At 38.8% G+C, this 17,858-nt stretch overlaps 1 protein-coding gene across 3 annotated transcripts; it reads left to right on the top strand.

Annotated features, from left to right (window-relative positions):
* Positions 1 to 1,499: 1,499 nt before the first annotated feature.
* Positions 1,500 to 17,838, top strand: xrcc3 (X-ray repair complementing defective repair in Chinese hamster cells 3). Of its 3 annotated transcripts, none has more exons than XM_048600254.1 (7): positions 1,500 to 2,173; positions 4,126 to 4,263; positions 5,962 to 6,174; positions 8,543 to 8,697; positions 9,547 to 9,759; positions 10,597 to 10,643; positions 15,879 to 17,838. In XM_048600254.1, the coding sequence occupies exons 1-7, from the start codon at positions 2,119 to 2,121 to the stop codon at positions 16,126 to 16,128; spliced, it is 1,071 nt and encodes a 356-aa protein (XP_048456211.1). In that variant the 5' UTR covers positions 1,500 to 2,118; the 3' UTR covers positions 16,129 to 17,838. The 3 variants fall into 3 exon arrangements, with proteins under 3 accessions (XP_048456211.1, XP_048456213.1, XP_048456212.1); XM_048600256.1 differs by having other exon boundaries at positions 1,501 to 1,903; XM_048600255.1 differs by having other exon boundaries at positions 1,502 to 1,859.
* The last annotated feature ends 20 nt before the right edge of the window (positions 17,839 to 17,858 follow it).

The raw sequence follows: 17,858 nt of genomic DNA, 5'->3' as shown, positions 1-17,858 counted from the left end.
CCTTGTTATCTCAGATTCTCCAGCATCTGCAGTTCCTACTATCTATGAGGTAAACTTGGATAGACTTAATCTACTTCCTATAAAACACTGATCATAACACAGAAATCCATACAAACTAGCACCAAAGTGAAGCAGACTGTCCAAACAGTTGCCTGTAACAAACACTGGTACAGGGAAAAGGAATACCATCCTTGTGTGGTTGCGTGCGCACCGGAAACGCTGGACTTAAAAAAAAATAATCGTTTACTCACTGAGGCACAATTTATTGACCACAGAATTTAGTTGTGTTCGAACTGGACGAAACCACCCTCCCCCCCCCCCCACCCCCCGAAAAAAAAACCCCGAAGTTGAGAAGAAGAACCACAATCATACTGAATGACAGAGCAGACTTGAGTGGCTGAATAGTCTACTCTTAGCACCTACACTCCTTTTGAATTTTTCTTCCATTCACCGACATTTTCACAATTACTTTAGAAAGGCAGCAACAAACAAACAAACAAACAAACAAACCGAACTCAAAATCAGATGGGCTATAAACGAGCGACGCCTCTCTCACTTCAACGCCACCGGACTAAATCCGACAGCAACATTTTATAAACAATCTAATACGATGTTGCCGTAGCTGCTACCCACCCCCGCCAACCCGCCTCAGCTCAGCCCACTTCAACACATAACGCCCAGCTACGATCGCACATCTTCCAAGAACGAATTTAAAAATAATTGACAGGATGGGTCACCCACTGAGCTGCTCGGCACGCAGCTGTTACCCAACCTTAACAACAGTGACAAAAGCAGAGGTTGCTGGAAAAGCTCAGCAGGTCTGGCAGCATCTGCGGAAAAAAAAAATCAGTTTAACGTTTCGGGTCCAGGGACCCTTCCTCAGAACGCACAACAGTGGTCGCGGGTTAGAACTGTGGCCATCTGTGCCCGGCTCGAATAGACAAGCCACTTACCTCTTTGTCTGGGACCCACTGAGGTTCATCGAGCGAGAAGGGGCTACTGAACGCCGCGTTTTCCGGCACCATTCGGAGTCCACTCGGACTACGTACCAGTTTCTTCCCATCGGCCGTAGCCGCCATGTTAGCCGAGTGTGCCACCCGAGTCGCTATCTAATAGTACAGCCAATCAGACCCAGGCCCCTCACCTCACAGCCAATCAGACCCAGGTTTCTTAACCACAGCTAACCAGGCCCAGTCTCATCACCTCACAGCCAATCAGACCAAGACTCCTCAACCCATAGCCAATCAGACCCAGGGTTGGCAACCACAGCCAATCAGGCCCAGGCTCATCACGCTACAGCCAATCAGACCCAAGCATCTCACTGGAAATCCAATCATAATACGAATGTCTCAAAGAGTAGCCAATCAGACCCGGCAGCACACATCATAGCCAATCAGATCCGAGTATCTTGAATCGCTTTCAGTCAGACCCCAGGCGTTTCCAATATCTGCCAATCTGATCACAGATATCCAACCGCACGCCTCAGCCAATCCTTCGATATCCCCTAAGATAACAAGGTGTAGAGCCGGATAAACACAGCACACCAAGCAGCATCATAAGAGCAGGAAAGCTGACGTTTCGGGCCTAGACCCTTCATCAGAAAAACTTCGATATCCCCTACGTGGTAGCTTTGTCAATTATTGCCTACGGACCGAAGGGCTGTCTTTTATATCAGCCAATCAAACAGCAGCATGTTGAAACGTCGGCGAATACAGAAACCCGGGCGAATCACCATCCTTTAAAGTGCCGCTTCAGCCAATCGTGTACTTTGGAAAACAGCCGCACTTCCAGGCTAGGTTCTTCATGATCACATTATGTAGTACTTCAGGATGGAGAATTACAATAAACTGTCGAATAGAGTAAGAATGTTGAAATATTTCATAGGATACAGAAGAGGTGGAGGGTATGCGATTATTTTCAGTGGTGTTTGTTATGGACTCGAGAACTTCCTCCGATATCAGAGTGATGATACCGACGAGGACGCGGTGTTCTGTTTGTGGGAGGGGCAGTTAGAGTGACCCATGACCTCCGGCTCGCGCGATCCCCGCTCCCTCCACACTGCCCGGTTTCGATGGGCCGACCGGCTGGTGGCAATCACTGAAGGCGGGAGAGCCCGCGATGGACTGGAGTCACTTAGATCTGAATCCTAAAGTGGTGGCTGCAGTTAAGCAAGGTGTGTTTGTGAGTAATTCAAACTGCGGGTGCTGGGCGCATTCTGCAGGTCAGGAAGCCTCACAGAAAGATAGAAAATAGGAGGCCAGTCTGCTTTATCATTCAATATGATCATGACTGATCATCCAACTCAATGCCCTGTTCTCACCTTCTCCCCATGTCCTTTGACCTCTTTAACCCTGAGAACTATATTTTAAAAAAAATAATCAAATGTTTTGGCCTGGACTACTTTCTGGAACAGAGAATTCCATACGCTCACCATTCCGGGTGAAGAAAATTCTCCTCTTCTGATATTTTCTCCTAACTCCATATCCTTAAACTGTGACACCCTGGTTCTGGGTTCTCTGGTCATCAGGGACATCTTTGTTGCGGTTACCCTGTCCAGTACTTTTAGAATTTCATAGGATTCTGTGAGATCCCCTAATTCTCAACTGCAGTGAATATAGTCCAACTGATCTAGTCTCTTTACGTGCATCAGGAATCAGTCTGGTAACCTTTGTTGCCCTTGTTCCATAGCCAGATTAATCCTTCTTCAGCGAGTCTGAAACTGCACACAAAGCTCCAGGTGTGTCTCACTAAGGTCCTGTACAGTTGCAACAAGAATCAATGAATGGAGATTAAAAAAAATGTAATGTTGGTAATGTAAACCCAATATGGAGTAACATTTAAAAGGAAATTGAAAGCAAAGAACTGAGGATGCTGGAGATCTGAAATAAAAATAAAGTGCTGCAGAAACTTGGAAGTGATGGTATCAGATACCTTCCTAATTGCAGTTGCTGGGCTTATAACAATTGCTGCTTTACGTCCTCTGTCCTCACTGTCCAAGGCCCCAAACACCTTTCAGCTGAGGCAGCAATTTACTGTTCATCTTTCAATCTAGCCTGTTCACTACTCAGTGCAGTCTCCTTCAGTTCTGAGGAAATCATTTTGAGTCAACTTTCACTGTATTTTCCTGTGTCCATGAAGGCTGCCAGACCTGCTGAGTTTCTCCACCAATTTCTGTTCTTCTTATTTCAGATTTCCAGCATCTGCAGTTACTTTGCAATTATTTGTGGTCTCCTTGACAGAAGCAAGACTAGAAGCTGACTGGGTGACTTCTTTTTGGAGCACTGCTCAGCTTTCAAGTTTCACCCCAACCTTATGGTCACTTCCTGTTACAAGACAATCTTGCTGTTATGCTAACGTTTTTGACCAACGCCTCTTATAGTGCAAGCCTAGCATAAGCTGGAGGAACAGCATCTCATTTTCCATGTGGGCATTCTACAGCATTCAGAATTCAACACTTAGTTCTACAACTTCAGACCATGAACACTGTCCTCCATTTGACTCTTCTTCAGAAGACTCATACCAGACTTGAAACATTAATTCCCTCCGCAACTGCTGCCAGACGTGCTGAGTTTCTCCAGCATTCTCTGTTAGTTTCAGACCTATGTAATTTTGTAGAATTGTTAACATGGAAACGAATATGCAATATGCTTTTGTTAAATATCTGTCTTATTTAATAGACATTTTATTGTTTTGCATTGAATGATAAACAGTAGGGTTTGTTATTTTGATGAAGGAATTACTGCTATCTACCTATTATTGTGTACAGAATTGGCAGCTCTTGTGACCATATGTGGCTCAAATGGCAATAATGGTTGTTTCTGATAACAAAGTGAGGAGCTGGAGGAATGCAGCAGGCCAGGCAGCATCAGAGGAACAGGAAAACTGACGTTTCGGGTCGGGACCCTTCTTCAGAAAAAATCTGAAGAAGGTCCTGACCCGAAACGTCAGCTTTCCTGTTCGTCTGATGCTGCCTGGCCTGCTGTGTTCCTCCAGCTCCACATGTTGTTATCTCTGACTCCAGCATCTGCAGTTCTTGCTTTCTCAGTGGTTGTTTCTGGTCTGGTTTATCACAGTCATGTATGTATTGTAGTGCTCTTTTCACAAAAAAAATCTTTTTTGTCTTAGCAAACATCCAATCAATGAAAGAAATCTTATGTCTTTCGGGACCAGATCTGCAGAGACTCACTAAATTGTCCAGTTCTGATGTGCAGTATCTGCATAAAACTGTCGCAGCAACAATAAAGAGTGATCCTGTGGTAACAGGTACGTAAAAGTTATAATATAATCTTATGTCTGCAAGATCAGAAATCAGTGCCAAATAAACGTTTAAAAATGTCTTGTATGTGTTTTAGCAGTAATTCACAAATCGTTCTGAAGCTTTGAATAAATTGATGTCTTGTAATGAATCTTAAAGTTATTTAATGTTCAGTGATATTTAGATGACTTCAGTTTAATATTTTGCAGGAACAAATTTCTACATAACACTTGCTTAAATCTTCAGATTTATTACATTTTAAAATTTATAAGAGCTAAGTTTTATAGAGCTTAATCACAATGCAAGTATAATTTATGTTTGAGATTTTAATAATGTGCTTTTATATAGCCAATGGTGATGAAAGCCATTTCAGAACTTAGCTCTGAGTTATTGAGTTTAAATTTATTCGACAGAGATTGAGGGAATTATGAATTTAAGCCGTCCAAAGTGCTGTGAGACTTTGATATTATTTGTAAATAGAATATGAACACACAACTTGAACTTATAGTTGGTAAATGCAGGTCTCCGTCATACCACATCAGAAATATACATGTCCAAGCCACAGATAACATCTATTAGTTAGTTTCTGGTGGTTTGGCAGTTAGTGCAAAATAATTAATTGTTGAGCACTCCAGCAAGGCATCGGCAAAATCTGCAAGTGCTCCACCCTGACTGCATTCCTATGAGCATCCACATGATGTCAGATGAAAAATGAGTTGTGATCAGCTGTTTTGATCTTTGTGGTTAAGTCTGCGCCTGAAATCATTGCGGGGTCATGCACTAAAAATAACCGTTGGATGAGATGCTTGTGGATAGCCAATGCTTATGAAATTGTACCCCAACAGGAGTCGCCATCTTCAAGGCTGAAGAAGCAGAAACAAGAGAATGAAGAAGGAAAACATAGATTAGACATTAAACTTTTCCTGTTTTACAGGAAAGGGTTTGTGGAATTGACACCTATTAATAACAATTGATTAACTCTTTTAGGAGAGGGAGTTGCAGAGTTTGTCAAATATCTACATACCAAGATTATCATGAACTCTGTGGGGACTTCAGTTCTGGGATCAGGAAGGAAGTGGGGTGGGGTGAGAGACAAAGAAGTGAATTGTTATAAGAAAAGTAACAGATTTGATGAGTAATGGTAAAGTTAAGTTGAATAAATAATTTGGATTATTTTTCACAAACCAGGAGCCCAGGTTTCACTGCTTGAACATATTAACAAATTGCATTATAGTGCAGATTGTGCTTGCAAATATCATATAGTAATGTCTTATATCCATAAGCAAGTCATTTCTTTCTTTGAGTGCAAATTTATACTTCCTTTCTTTAAACAAATGATTGAGAAAGATCAAAAGAGAGAATATAAATTGGTGATTTGATTTTTATTACTCTTGTGCATCTCAATGGTAATGTGGAGTGTGACAGTAACCAATATAATTATTGTCTGCTTTCCTGCCTGTAAGGATCTGTAAGTAACAAGAAAGGCAAGAAATAGCTTTGAGTTATTACTATGAAAGAGAATAAAAATAGTATATTGAAAAGTATATGTCTCCCCAGGGTTTATAATCTTAGTTAGTGTGTGTATATCAATGCCCCTGTAAATTATACCTCAACCTTTTGATTTCAACAAATATTTCGAAGTATTTAGACTTGTAATGTTACATACAATAAACTGTGTTTTTTGTTGTTTAATGTATTTTCCTCAGCCCTCCAGATATACAATGGAGAATGTCCTTTTCCAACCCAGAACCAAAAACTTAGCATGGGTTGTCCGGTAGTGGACTCATTACTTGGAGGTGGAATCCCATTAATGGGAATTACAGAGATCGTCGGTGAGAGTTCAGCAGGGAAGACACAAATTTGCATGCAACTGTCCCTGTCTGTACAGTTCCCATGTAGCTATGGTGGGCAAGATGCAGGTAAAAACAAAACTGTTTTGGATATTTGGTGTACTGTTTCAATTCAATCTGCTACGATGCGAGGCTAAGACAGACAAAGCTGTTGTCACTGGTCTGTTTAAAAAGAAATGAATGGGGAGAAAGGCTCGGTTCAAAGTAACAGATATCTTTATGCACTCTCTGTAAAGCTCTGATTGTAATGCATGATTACTGTTGCAGTTGGTTAAACTTCTGTCTGCTGTTCAATATGATCTCAATGGGAAATGTGCTACTGGCTGGCTCTACATTCAGCACTGGTCCCAGATACGGGTGCTGTTAGCATGAGATACAGCTGGCCTATATATTTGAAAGGTGGTCTGCATCTCTTAAAGCTCACTCAAGCCACAGCAATTGATGTAATAGTCTCAGAAGGTCTTTGATAGAAGCAAGAAAATTAAAAGTACAACAATAAGCTAGAGAGAGAGCTTCCAAATTCTTTGCAGTGCTGTGGCCTTTAGCCTGAGTGGTCAAAAATGAATATGGAACAGAGAATCCAGGAGCTCCTCAAGGACTAACGTCCAAAGGGAATGGGAGCAGTGACTTTTAAAAAAAAAAAAGTGATATTTTTAAAATATTAATTAATTGTTAATGTGCTGAGGAACCACAAACTAAACTTAAATCGTTTCTTCAAGGACTGAGAAAATAAATGGATTATCGCTTAGGATAGTGATGATAACCAAGTTAAACAGTCAAAAAAAAATTGTTCAGTGAGTTAGGGATATGAATTTGAGGTACCTGAAAATTCCAAAATTGACAGCATTTTCTTTGAATATATGTGGCCTCTGCTTGTTTTTGTACATTGTTTTCTCTTACTGCCCAAAAGAGATTTTCCAAGATAAGTTCATTTATTTTTAAAATATGTAATTTGTTACAATTGTAGTGAAAATGGATGATCAATACTCAACGGGCATCATTTGACTTTGATACCTGTTTTAAAAATGTGACATTATTGACCTAAAATGGCTCCTACAATCACTTGCTAAGCCAAGGAAACCTACATAGAATATCCAAAACTGACACCAACAGAATTACCATTTTAATCAAGAGGTACTGAAACTTAGCGGGTATCAAGAAATGTGCATCTCTTGTTTTACTGACGTGATAACTTCACATTGTAGACGAAAGGTTACCTAAGGAGTTTTCAGTTTGAAAAAGGCAATGGTGTTTGACTTGGAATATGCAAATGAACCATATATCAAGGGCTTGTCTTGAGCAACGAAGGAGAGAGAAAACAACATGGACTGACTACAAACGTATTACAAGTTTTTCTTACATCTCTTTTCAATCTCAGAAATCAATGGTGGTGAAAAGGCATCTTGGAAAAGCTGAGGAACAGCACCTTGTCTTCGTCCTCAGTACTTTACAGGCTTCAGGACTTAACATTGAGTTTTCTCTCTACAGATGTTACCACATCTGTTTTTAATCCAGAACCCTGCTTTTGGTTCAGATGTCCAGCATCCATGTTCTTTTTATTTTTTTGGAAAAACTACTGCCCACTGAGAAGTCAAGGTTACCTACAAGTTTTGCAATACAATAACTCTTTAAAATCTTAAATTGTACTGTCTGTACCTTACTGTCTGTTCAGACAGCCTGCTTTCCCCACCCCAACTTCCTGTGTGGTGTGTATCTGTTAGATGTCACCTTTTCTTGTTTTTTGATGGGTCATAAATACAAATTCTTTTCCCTCAATAAAGTTTGGAATAGGTGCCCTTAAATTCTTTGATCTGGTTAACTAAATTTTTCAAAGTGAGTTAGCTGCATGCAATTTCCTGCCACAGACCAAATACGTGCAGATTAGGTGAAAAGGCCATGCTAAATTGCCCATAACGACCAGGGATGTGCAAGCTTGGTGGATTAGTCATGGTATTTGCGGGGTTACCCAGACAGGGTTGGTGTAGGTATGGTTGGTATGCTCTTCGGACGGTCAGGGCAGAACCAATGGGCTGAATGGACTCTGTCAGCACTGTAGGGATTCTATGATCTTATGAAAAATATTTGTGGTGACCAACTGAAAGAGAGTTAAAAATAGGTGAGCCGATCACTCCCTTCATTAGTTGTAATAACTTTAATAATTTCTCTGATTTGACAGGACATACGTTTTCAGAGCACTCCAGATTAAATGAATAAAATTTTGGGTATTTTTGCTAGATAATTGATAAAATTGATTCTACCGAATGTAACCAGTTGTAAGTTCTACATAACAATCTTCATGATAATGAAATGCAACAATCTTCACAGTGTTTTTATCTTCATTTTTTAATTTGTGTTGTTTAGGAGCATTGGGAAATGTCCAGGAATTTGCCTTTTGCCCTAGTCGCCTCTTTTGAACTTGTTGAACTTATCTTTCCAGGAGCTGTGTATATTTGTACAGAAGATACTTTTCCAAATAAACGATTACAGCAATTGATTGCCTTTCAATCCATGTTACGAACTGATGTGCCACCCGATATTGTCAACAACATTAAGTTTGGTAACAACATTTTTATTGAACATGTTGCAGATGTGGTGAGTCCAACATCATCTTATAGTTCCTTTGTCTTTGATATTTTCCATGGTCGTAAAATAAAAAACTACTGTAATGTAATAAGATTGTTTTCAATAAATCCGTTTACTTTGATAACAGGTTAAAGTATGATACACCAGCACAGGGCATCCCAAACTGTGGGTGTTTGTTTTGAAATTGGGCTGCCCAGACAGATGACCCACTGTATTGTCCAAAGGTTAATCAAATTCTAAATGTTGCTTTTTATGATTTGTACTGAGATAATACACCAGTCTATCTGCTTTTGATTGACAGTGAATCAATAAGGGCAGTCTCATGACTTTTTGGGATGTTCTACAAGATGCTGTACCAATTTTAAAAAGTCAGATTAGCACTTCACGAAATATATAATTACAAAATTATGGCAACAAGGAGAGATGGGGATATAGTGGTAATGTCATTAGACTGGTAATCACAGCTCAGGCTTGTGTTCTAGGGACATGGATTCAATTCCCTCCATGACAGCTGGTAGAATTTATATTCAATTTAGGAAAATGTGGAATTGAAAGCTAGCCTAAGTAATGGTAACCATGAAATTATCATTGATTGTTGTTAAAATGTCATCTAGTTCACTGACAGGCTTTAGGGAAGGAAATCTGCCAATCTTAACCTGGTCTGGCCTGCATGTGTCTCCAGAACGAATAGGTTGACTCTTCGACTTAACTGCTGTCGGAAATGCAAGTCATTAAGGGTAATTAGGACAGACAACAAATGGTGGCCTTGCAAACAACCCCCACATTCTATGAAAGAAGAAAGAAAGTGCTGTATTAAGTATGTTTTAGAAAAATCAGTCTCCTTTTTGTTTTTGATAGGAATCCTTAAATCACTGCATCAGCAAAAGACTACCAGTCTTATTGTCACGAGGCTTGGTACGCCTAGTGGTGATTGATTCAATTGCAGCTTTATTCAGATGTGAATTTGGAATCAGCGATTCGATTGCCAAGGCCAAATGTCTTCAGAAATTTGGAGCCATGCTCCATCACCTCAGCCATCAGTTCAGTAGTCCTGTCATCTGTGTCAATCAGGTATGACTTTTCAAACTAATATTTAATTCACATTGTTTAAACACTTAGCTACACATTTTATATACTTGCATCTCCTAACCTGCAACCCTCCCCCACCGGCCACATAAAGAGCAAGGTGCGCAGATTACCAACACTTGTAAATTCTCCTCCAAATCTTTATCAGTGCTGCCTTGGATCTGTTATTATTTTTATCTTGTTACTGTTAAAATCCTGGAAGTCCTTGACTAATGGCACTAACTAAGGTGGTTCAAAAACCTTTTCAGAAATAAATTACACCTTTGACATTGACTCCCATATCTTGGACTCTTAACATAGTAATATAAATGCTAAATATAAGACAGTAGGCTTTGTTTTTAATAGGAAATATTCTAGGATTCTGAAATATATTGTCTTCAGACTTTTTAGATGAAATAGACATTAAATATGGATGAAATTACTCCAGAGCTTCGCTCTGGAACATTGGTAGTCTTTTTAACTACCAAAACAAATAAAGATGATGCAGCTGCTGTAACATTAGAAACAATCAATAAATCAAAGCAGAAAAATACAAACATTTATGATAGTTGTATTATGTAACCAGTAATTTAGGTCAAGAAAATAAACTACGAAAGGGTAAAAGTTTGTTGTTGATCTTATCCAGACGAGGCACTGAGCAGAATTGAGACATTTTCACCCAAAGTATAGGAATGGTGTTTTGTTTACTTCACAGGATTATCTCCTGTATTTCTGTCTTGCCTTCAATGTTGACCCAGTGAAGTAAGTTGAGTATAAAATATATTTGACCAAGTAAAGGGTAATGTGACAAGAATGATTATTTTTTCTCTTTATCTCTTACAGATAACAGACGTGGTAAATGACTCTCATTTGCCTCAGGGTAATTTTGGGCAAGTATAATATTTTCCTGAAAGCTTTCATTTGCATGTTATGAATTATTTTTGCTGAATGAGAGAATTATTTAATAGGATCAAATGGAGTAGAGGCAAGATGGGATCAAGGGAATCATCAGTGATAAATCATTGGTCATTTCCAGAAGAATAGAACTCAAAAAGAGGAAACTTGTATAGTCAAAGCAAGATTCTGTGAAACATTTGGTGTACTGTGCATTTTTCTGGTCCCAATATTATATAGGATAGGCAAGCACAGAGAGAGTGCAAAAAGGAATTAATCTATCAGAACAGAGACTTTACAACTATACAACTGGGAACTATAGACCTGAGAGTCTGACTTCGGTGGTGGGTGAGTTGTTCTAGTTGTTTCTGAAAGATAGGATTTAAATGCATTTGGAGAGACAAGGAATAATTAGGGATAATCAGCATGATCTTGAGCAAGAGAAATCATGTCTCACAAATTTGATTTAGTTTTTTGAGGAAGTAAGCAAGAAGATTGATGAGGGCAGAGCAGTAGATGTTGTTTACTTAGACTTTCGTAAAACATTTGACAAGGTTCAGCATGGTAGACTAATTAATAAAGTTAGATCACATGGGATTTATGGTGAGCTTGCAGATTAGATACAAAATTGGCTTAATGCAGGAGACAGAGAGTGGTGGTGAAGGTTTGTGTTTTTTTGGACTGGAGGCATATCATCAAAGTCATTGACAGCATCCTGTGTGATTGCAACCATATTGAGCTATATTTTGAACTCTCTGTGCCTTTCAGTATTGACTGTCTTCCTTCAATTATTTCACCATGCCCTGCTCTTATATGATTCCATATCAATCCATACCATATCCATTCAACCAATGCATCTGCAATGGGCTGTGCACTTAATTAGTTATTATCTTCTGTGTGGCTTGAGGTTCCATCCTTGTCTTGATTGATATGACACCTCAACATAACATTTTCTGTAATTTTCAAGCTTGCTTAGATGGTTGTAGGTTGACTATGTACACATTACTGCCTCCAGCCTTGAATTAATATCTGTTGATAGCTGAAAGGATAATAATGAGCCATGTATGATGCCAAGTTCAGCAGAACAAAAGCAATCTTGTCTATTTGTTGTAGAACTGCATAGCTAGCCACTAAACTCATTCCTTCCTGGCTGCCGGTGCTACCTCCAGATCAATCCAACAGTGTACAAATTCTCTATCTTATTGATTAATGCTGACTTCTAGTTCCCATATCCAGTTATCACAGCAACCTATTTTCACTTGTGTAATGCCACCTGTCTCCATCCTTACTAAACTTTGTTTTATTTTTCCTTGGAGGTTGCTGGCTTAGGCAGAATTGCCCTTGAGAAGGTGGTGATGAGCTGCCTTTTTGAAATGCTGCAGTCCTTGGAGTGTAGGTATCTAAGTAGTACTGTTAAGTAGGGAAATCCAGGATTTTGCCTCAACAATTGTGAAGGAATCATGATATAATTCCAAGTCAGGATAATGTGTCGATTGGAAGAGAACTTGCAGTACCTCTTAACTTTTTGGTGTTCCAAGTGTGGAAGGTGCTATCAGAGCAGTCTTGATGAGTTATTGCAGTGCATTTAGTAGGCACTGCACACTGCTACCACTGTGTTGGGGCAAAGAAAGTGAATGTTGAAGGTGATGGTGTGTTGGGGTGAAGAGAGTGAATGTTGATGGTGGTGGTTAATGTGTCAATCAAGAATATTCCAATCCACTTCTGACTTCTGCTCTACTTGCTGAACGATTCCTAGCCTTTGACCACCTCTTGTAGCCACAGTATTTATATTAAAATCCGAAAGAACTGTGGATGCTGTAAATCAGGAACAAAAACAAATTTGCTGGAAAAGCTCAGCAGGTCTGGCAGCATCTGTGAAGGAAAAAACAGAGTTAACATTTCGGGTCCAGTGACCCTTCCTCAGACCAAGACTGAATGGTCCAAGTGGAACCCAAGTGGAGTATCAGTGAGCAAGCAGTACTTGCAACACTGTCCATCACTTTGATTGAAGGAAGTCTGACAGCTTGGTAATTAATAAGGTAAAACACTAATTCATGCCTCTGCCATTTCTAGACTTTTCTACATGTTCTCAATGATTTCCTAAACTTCATAATCCCTAACGCGATCAGTAAATTTCATAGCTGTTTTGTACCAAATCTCACTCACCACTGATTTTTAAAAATATTTTTATTTTATTCTTTTATCAATTTTGGTTTAGAGCTGTTAGTGGGAACTGTGAACTAAAGATGAATTTTGGGCTTTGAGTAACAGCTTGTGTTAAAAGAAACACAGACCAAACAAGCTTTTGTTTCTTTATAAGGCCCAGTCTGGAAGTTAATTGCAACTGGGTTCCTGATCAAAGGGTTCTGCATATGTTTCATCACCAGAAAAGAACATTATATTTGAATAGATAGCAGAGGTTGGCTGTTAATGAGGTCGGTAGCTGGGGATTAGTTCCAGCAAGTCTGGAAAAGACCTTATGCTTAAGCAGATGGCAGATGTTAAATGGCAACTGGTACCTTGTGGAGGCGACAGTCAGTCTGTTGGGAAGTTTTGGGTTTCGGACAGTGTTTTTGCAGGGAAAGAATCTGGCTGTTGGTGCCACAACATGAAGAGCTGAAAGCTCCATGCCTGTCCTCCTATGAGCAGCTCTTGGAAGCTCAGAGAATAGAAAACTAGATTATAATTATTACTGCTTTCATCTGAGTGAGCTGTAAAGGTGACCCTGGTTGACATCTTCAGAAAATCCACCAGAAAACTATCATCTATGCCTGTAAAACAACACATCATAAAAACTATTTCAGCAATCTGGCCAGTTTTGTTACTCCCTTTTATTTATCTCCTAACTGTGTTTGTTTGTTTATTTGATTGTCTATCTCCCTTTTGTGTGCTTGGATGGAAAACAAAGGATTGTGAGTTTGTAGTATCAACTAGACTACTTTATCTAATTTTGCTCTTCTGAAGTTACTATATTTGTAATAAATTGCTATGTCTTTTGTTTAAGATATAAGCCAGTGTCTGGAGTTGATTATTCGCAGAGTCAGGGATTAGTTATTCAAAAAGTCTAGTTAGGAACTTTTGGAGTCAATTTTGAGAGTCTTAGAAGATTTTAATTTTACTGTGTTGCATAGAGAGGAAGGCTGATTTCATAGTCATACAGCACAGAAACAGGACCTTTGGCTAACACGTTAATGCCAACCAACAAATACCAAACTACACTAATCACATTTACCTGCACATGGTCCTAGGTTACTATGTCCTGGCATTTTAAGTGCCCATCTGGGTGCTTATTAAGTGTTGTTAGAGTACCTTCTTCTACTACCCTCCAGGCAGCATGTTCCATATCCTTACTACCCACTTATTGAAAATTTATTTTCCTTTAAACCACTTACTTCTCACCTTTTAAATTTATGCCCTTTAGTTTTAGACATGTCTGCCTGGGGAAAAGATTCTCACACTCTATCCTGTTCTCTGCCTATCATAATTTTGTATATGTCAATTAGATTTACCCCTCACCTCCTCTGCTCCAGGGCAAACAAACACACCCTATAGTCTGTCCTCATAATTAAGACTTTCCATCTCAGACAACGTCATCTCCTCTGCACACTTTTCAATCCATCAATAATGTAGCGACCAGAACTGCACACAGTATTCCATCTGTGGCCAAACCAATATTTTATAAATTTGTCACAAGGCTTCCATGCTCCTATATTCCATGACCCGGCTAATGAAGGCAACCATCCCATGTACAGCAATCACCATTCTGCCCACATGTGTTGATCCTTTCAGGGGTCTGTGAACTTGTACATCAAGATCGCTTTGTCCCTCAGTACTCCCTAGGGACCCACCATTCATTGTGTATATCCTTTCCTTATTATATTTCTCAAAATGCATCACCTCACACTTAGCAGGATTAAATTCCATCTGCCATTGCTCTGCCCAGTTTACCAGCTGATCAATATCAGACTGTAGCCTGAGACTATCCTCCTCCCTGTCAAAAACACCAATAATTTTCATGCCGTCTGCAAACTTATGACTTATACTTTCTATATTTTCGTTCACTGTCAGACTCCATGTCGTAACAATTTGACATGGATCTTGAATGATTTCTGCAGGTTTCAAAATATCAACTTTAGGATTTCAATATTTATTTACATGTCATTCTATGACTTTGCAACTTAAAACTCGTTCCTTGAACCCTAAAGCCCGGTGCAAACTCCTTTCTTCAACTCTGGTCTCTTTCAGGTCCCCACTCATCCCTCCACCATCTCACTATTCTACTTGTTGCCTGTGCTTTCTGTCATCTTGCCCAGTACTCTTGGTACTTAAACCATCTGTCTTCCTAAGCATTCTGTCTTCAAATGCCTTCTGAAAGCCGGATCTTCGGTCATGCTTTTTTTCTCTTCATTCATTCATGGGATGAGTGCATCGCTGGCTAGGTCAGCATTTATTTCCCATCCCTAATTGCCCAGAGGGCAATTATGAGTCAACCACATTGCTGTGGGTCTGGAGTCACATGTAGGCCAGACCAGGTAAGGATGGTAGCTTCCTTCACTAAAGGACATTAGTTTTTCTGACAACAGATTCATGGTCATCATTAGACTCTTAATTCCAGATATTTATTGAATTCAGATTCTACCAGCTGCCATAGCGGGATTTGAACCCAGGTCCCCAGAACATTACCTGCGTCTCTGGATTAACAGTCCAGCAATAATACCACTAGGCCATTGCCTAGTAATATCGTCTACTTTGTCTTCTCCTGTGTAATTGAGACGGTTACATTTTTGCAATTGTAAACTAAAATAGATCCGTATGTGTCTACCTGTTGTATACTGTGGTTTACAATAAATCTCAGCACAGCAAATATCGATATCAATAGTTTGTGTCAGAGTAGAAAACCATGTGTTTGTCCTGTTTCCATTTCTGCATTAAGTTATGAATTCAGACAACCCAACAAAATAAGGGCTAAAGCAAAAATGAGGAACTTCCTCACAAATAGAGCAGAGAAGATAATCGCTCATGCTCCTTGTTCATTCAGGACCTCTTAAGTCTACATTATCAAATGAAGAGGAAGAAATATCAGACTGAAGTTACTCAAAATTCTAGAAGCTGATTTATTTGAAAAAGAAACTTGTTTGATTTGTAAAGCATGCAATATTTCGGGTTAATCAGAATTTTACTAATGTGTGATTATATTGCTGTATTTTGTGTCTGTTACAATTGTTTTCCAGCTTATTAGATAAGAAAGTGCTACCAGCTCTAGGTGTGACTTGGTCCAATCAGCTCCTGATGAGGCTAATGGTTAGTCGGACACAACTCTGCGTTGAAGGGAAATTTCCTGATGAGAAAGCCTGTACCTTGAATTCTGGGACTGTTCTACGCAGAATGGAAATCATTTTTGCACCTCATCTTCCTCAATCATTCTGCAACTATATAATCTGCAAAGAAGGGGTAAGGGGAATGAGGAAAATGGGACTATAACTGGGGGCATTGGAAAGTCTGTATTTTCTTTCTCCTCCATTTTTATTTTTCTCAAACCAATCTTCAGTACTTTCTGAAAGCAAAATTCTGTGAATGCTGGAAATTTGAAATAAGAACAGAAGGGGGAAACTCAGTAAGTCTACTTCTCACAACAGATGATGTGAGAGTTTGGAACTCTTCCAAAGAATAGTCTTCGGACTTTTATTTCTGTTTTCTCCCCACAGATTCTGCCAGACCTGCTGGGTTTCTCCAGCATTTTCTGTTTACATATAAAGAAAGGTGACCGTTTCTAGTGTTCATTTTTAATCATTGCACAGCTGAAAGTTCTGTTTCCATGACATTAAATAGCAGGCAGAACTTATCAAAAAATCATTAACAGTTTATTACATCATTTTGCAAGTTTTCTCTGACCGGAGTAACATTCTGCATCTAAGATATTACATTTCTAATATTCAAGATATTCTTTTTTTCCTCCCGATTTGACTGCAGTAGGGTTCTGATGTTTCTGATATCTTGACAAACTCTCAGAGCCTGGGTCTTTAAAATCAGAAGCTCTTTTTTTTTAGAATCAGCAAATTAATAATTTTAAAAATTCTTCCAGTGTGGGTTAGGTAGTGAGTCACCGTTGTTCATTCCTGAGTTGTTCTTTGATATCTGCTGCATAACATAAAAATTGATACAGAATTCTCAAGCTGATAGTTAGTCATGGTAGTAAACATGTGGCTATTGTGTATTTTATGAGCTAGCCTTTGAAAAAATTAATTTCTACGATATAGGTTTTGTTTCTTTAAAATTATAGCTAACATGCAAAATTCTTCCAACTTACTCTTAGTTCGAGAAAAATCTTATTTTTGATTGATGAGCAACACTTGAGTGAACACTTTACAAGTGATTCAGATTATTGCCATTTAAATACAAGTTTTATGATGCTTTAGAACCAGTATTCCAACTTAAATATGTCTGCTGCCTCCAAACGCTCAATTGCTGTTTAAACATTAACAGAAATTATTGTGATTTTTAAAAAGATTCTGCAACACAGCAGATGATCCTTGATCAGATCCAAATGTAGAGTTCAATAAGCAAAATAAATCCCTAACATTACTAATAATTTAATTAAAATACTCTATTTGAGACCAATAAAATGTAGAGTTGGCTATTTATTTTCTGAGTATGTTTCCTGTTACACATGCGTCCTACAGTATATATACAGTAATTATTTTTTGGTCACCTGTGGGCATTTATTTCGTGTACTGACTACTTACATTAATCAAATCACAAAAGCCATAAATATTACTTTCCACAGTCTAAATTATTTAGGATAATATTGTTGAATTCCAACCCCTGAATGCTGTGCTAGCTGCCCATGTGAAATATTTAAGTTCTGTCAGAGTAAATTTAACTTCTGCATATAGAATGCCTTTCAGGTACTGACAAAAATAAGGGGAGGTGATTCCAGGGTTGTCGATGCATCTAATTGTTGTTTCAAGCACACAAGCTGACTCCTCCTTGGATGTTTCTTTCAGATTTGTAAAAAAATAACTGTTAGAATTATGTTTACTCCAGAGTAAATCAGGGCTGTTAAAGTAGTAATAGTCATAGCGCAGTTTACACTTAAACAGCAATGTAAAAGAACAAGTTCATGGCTTGTAAAGGAGCATCTTAATGTATTTATGTATGTATGTATATAAATAAATGAAAGATTTGCACTCATCTGATTCTGTTCTAGTAGT

Source organism: Rhincodon typus, chromosome 8 (assembly GCF_021869965.1).
Source record: "Rhincodon typus isolate 14 chromosome 8, sRhiTyp1.1, whole genome shotgun sequence".
NCBI classification, from domain to species: domain Eukaryota; kingdom Metazoa; phylum Chordata; class Chondrichthyes; order Orectolobiformes; family Rhincodontidae; genus Rhincodon; species Rhincodon typus.
The sequence above is the reverse complement of the archived record's forward strand: the minus strand, read 5'-3'. Positions and strand labels throughout refer to the sequence as shown.

Excerpts from the sequence above, each read along its gene's own strand:
- xrcc3 (XM_048600254.1), top strand. The coding sequence starts at position 2,119 with ATGGACTGGAGTCACTTAGATCTGAATCCTAAAGTGGTGGCTGCAGTT. Across the intron at positions 2,174-4,125 it reads GGTGGCTGCAGTTAAGCAAG|CAAACATCCAATCAATGAAA; the intron begins GTGTGTTTGTGA and ends TTTTTGTCTTAG. Across the intron at positions 6,175-8,542 it reads CTATGGTGGGCAAGATGCAG|GAGCTGTGTATATTTGTACA; the intron begins GTAAAAACAAAA and ends TTATCTTTCCAG.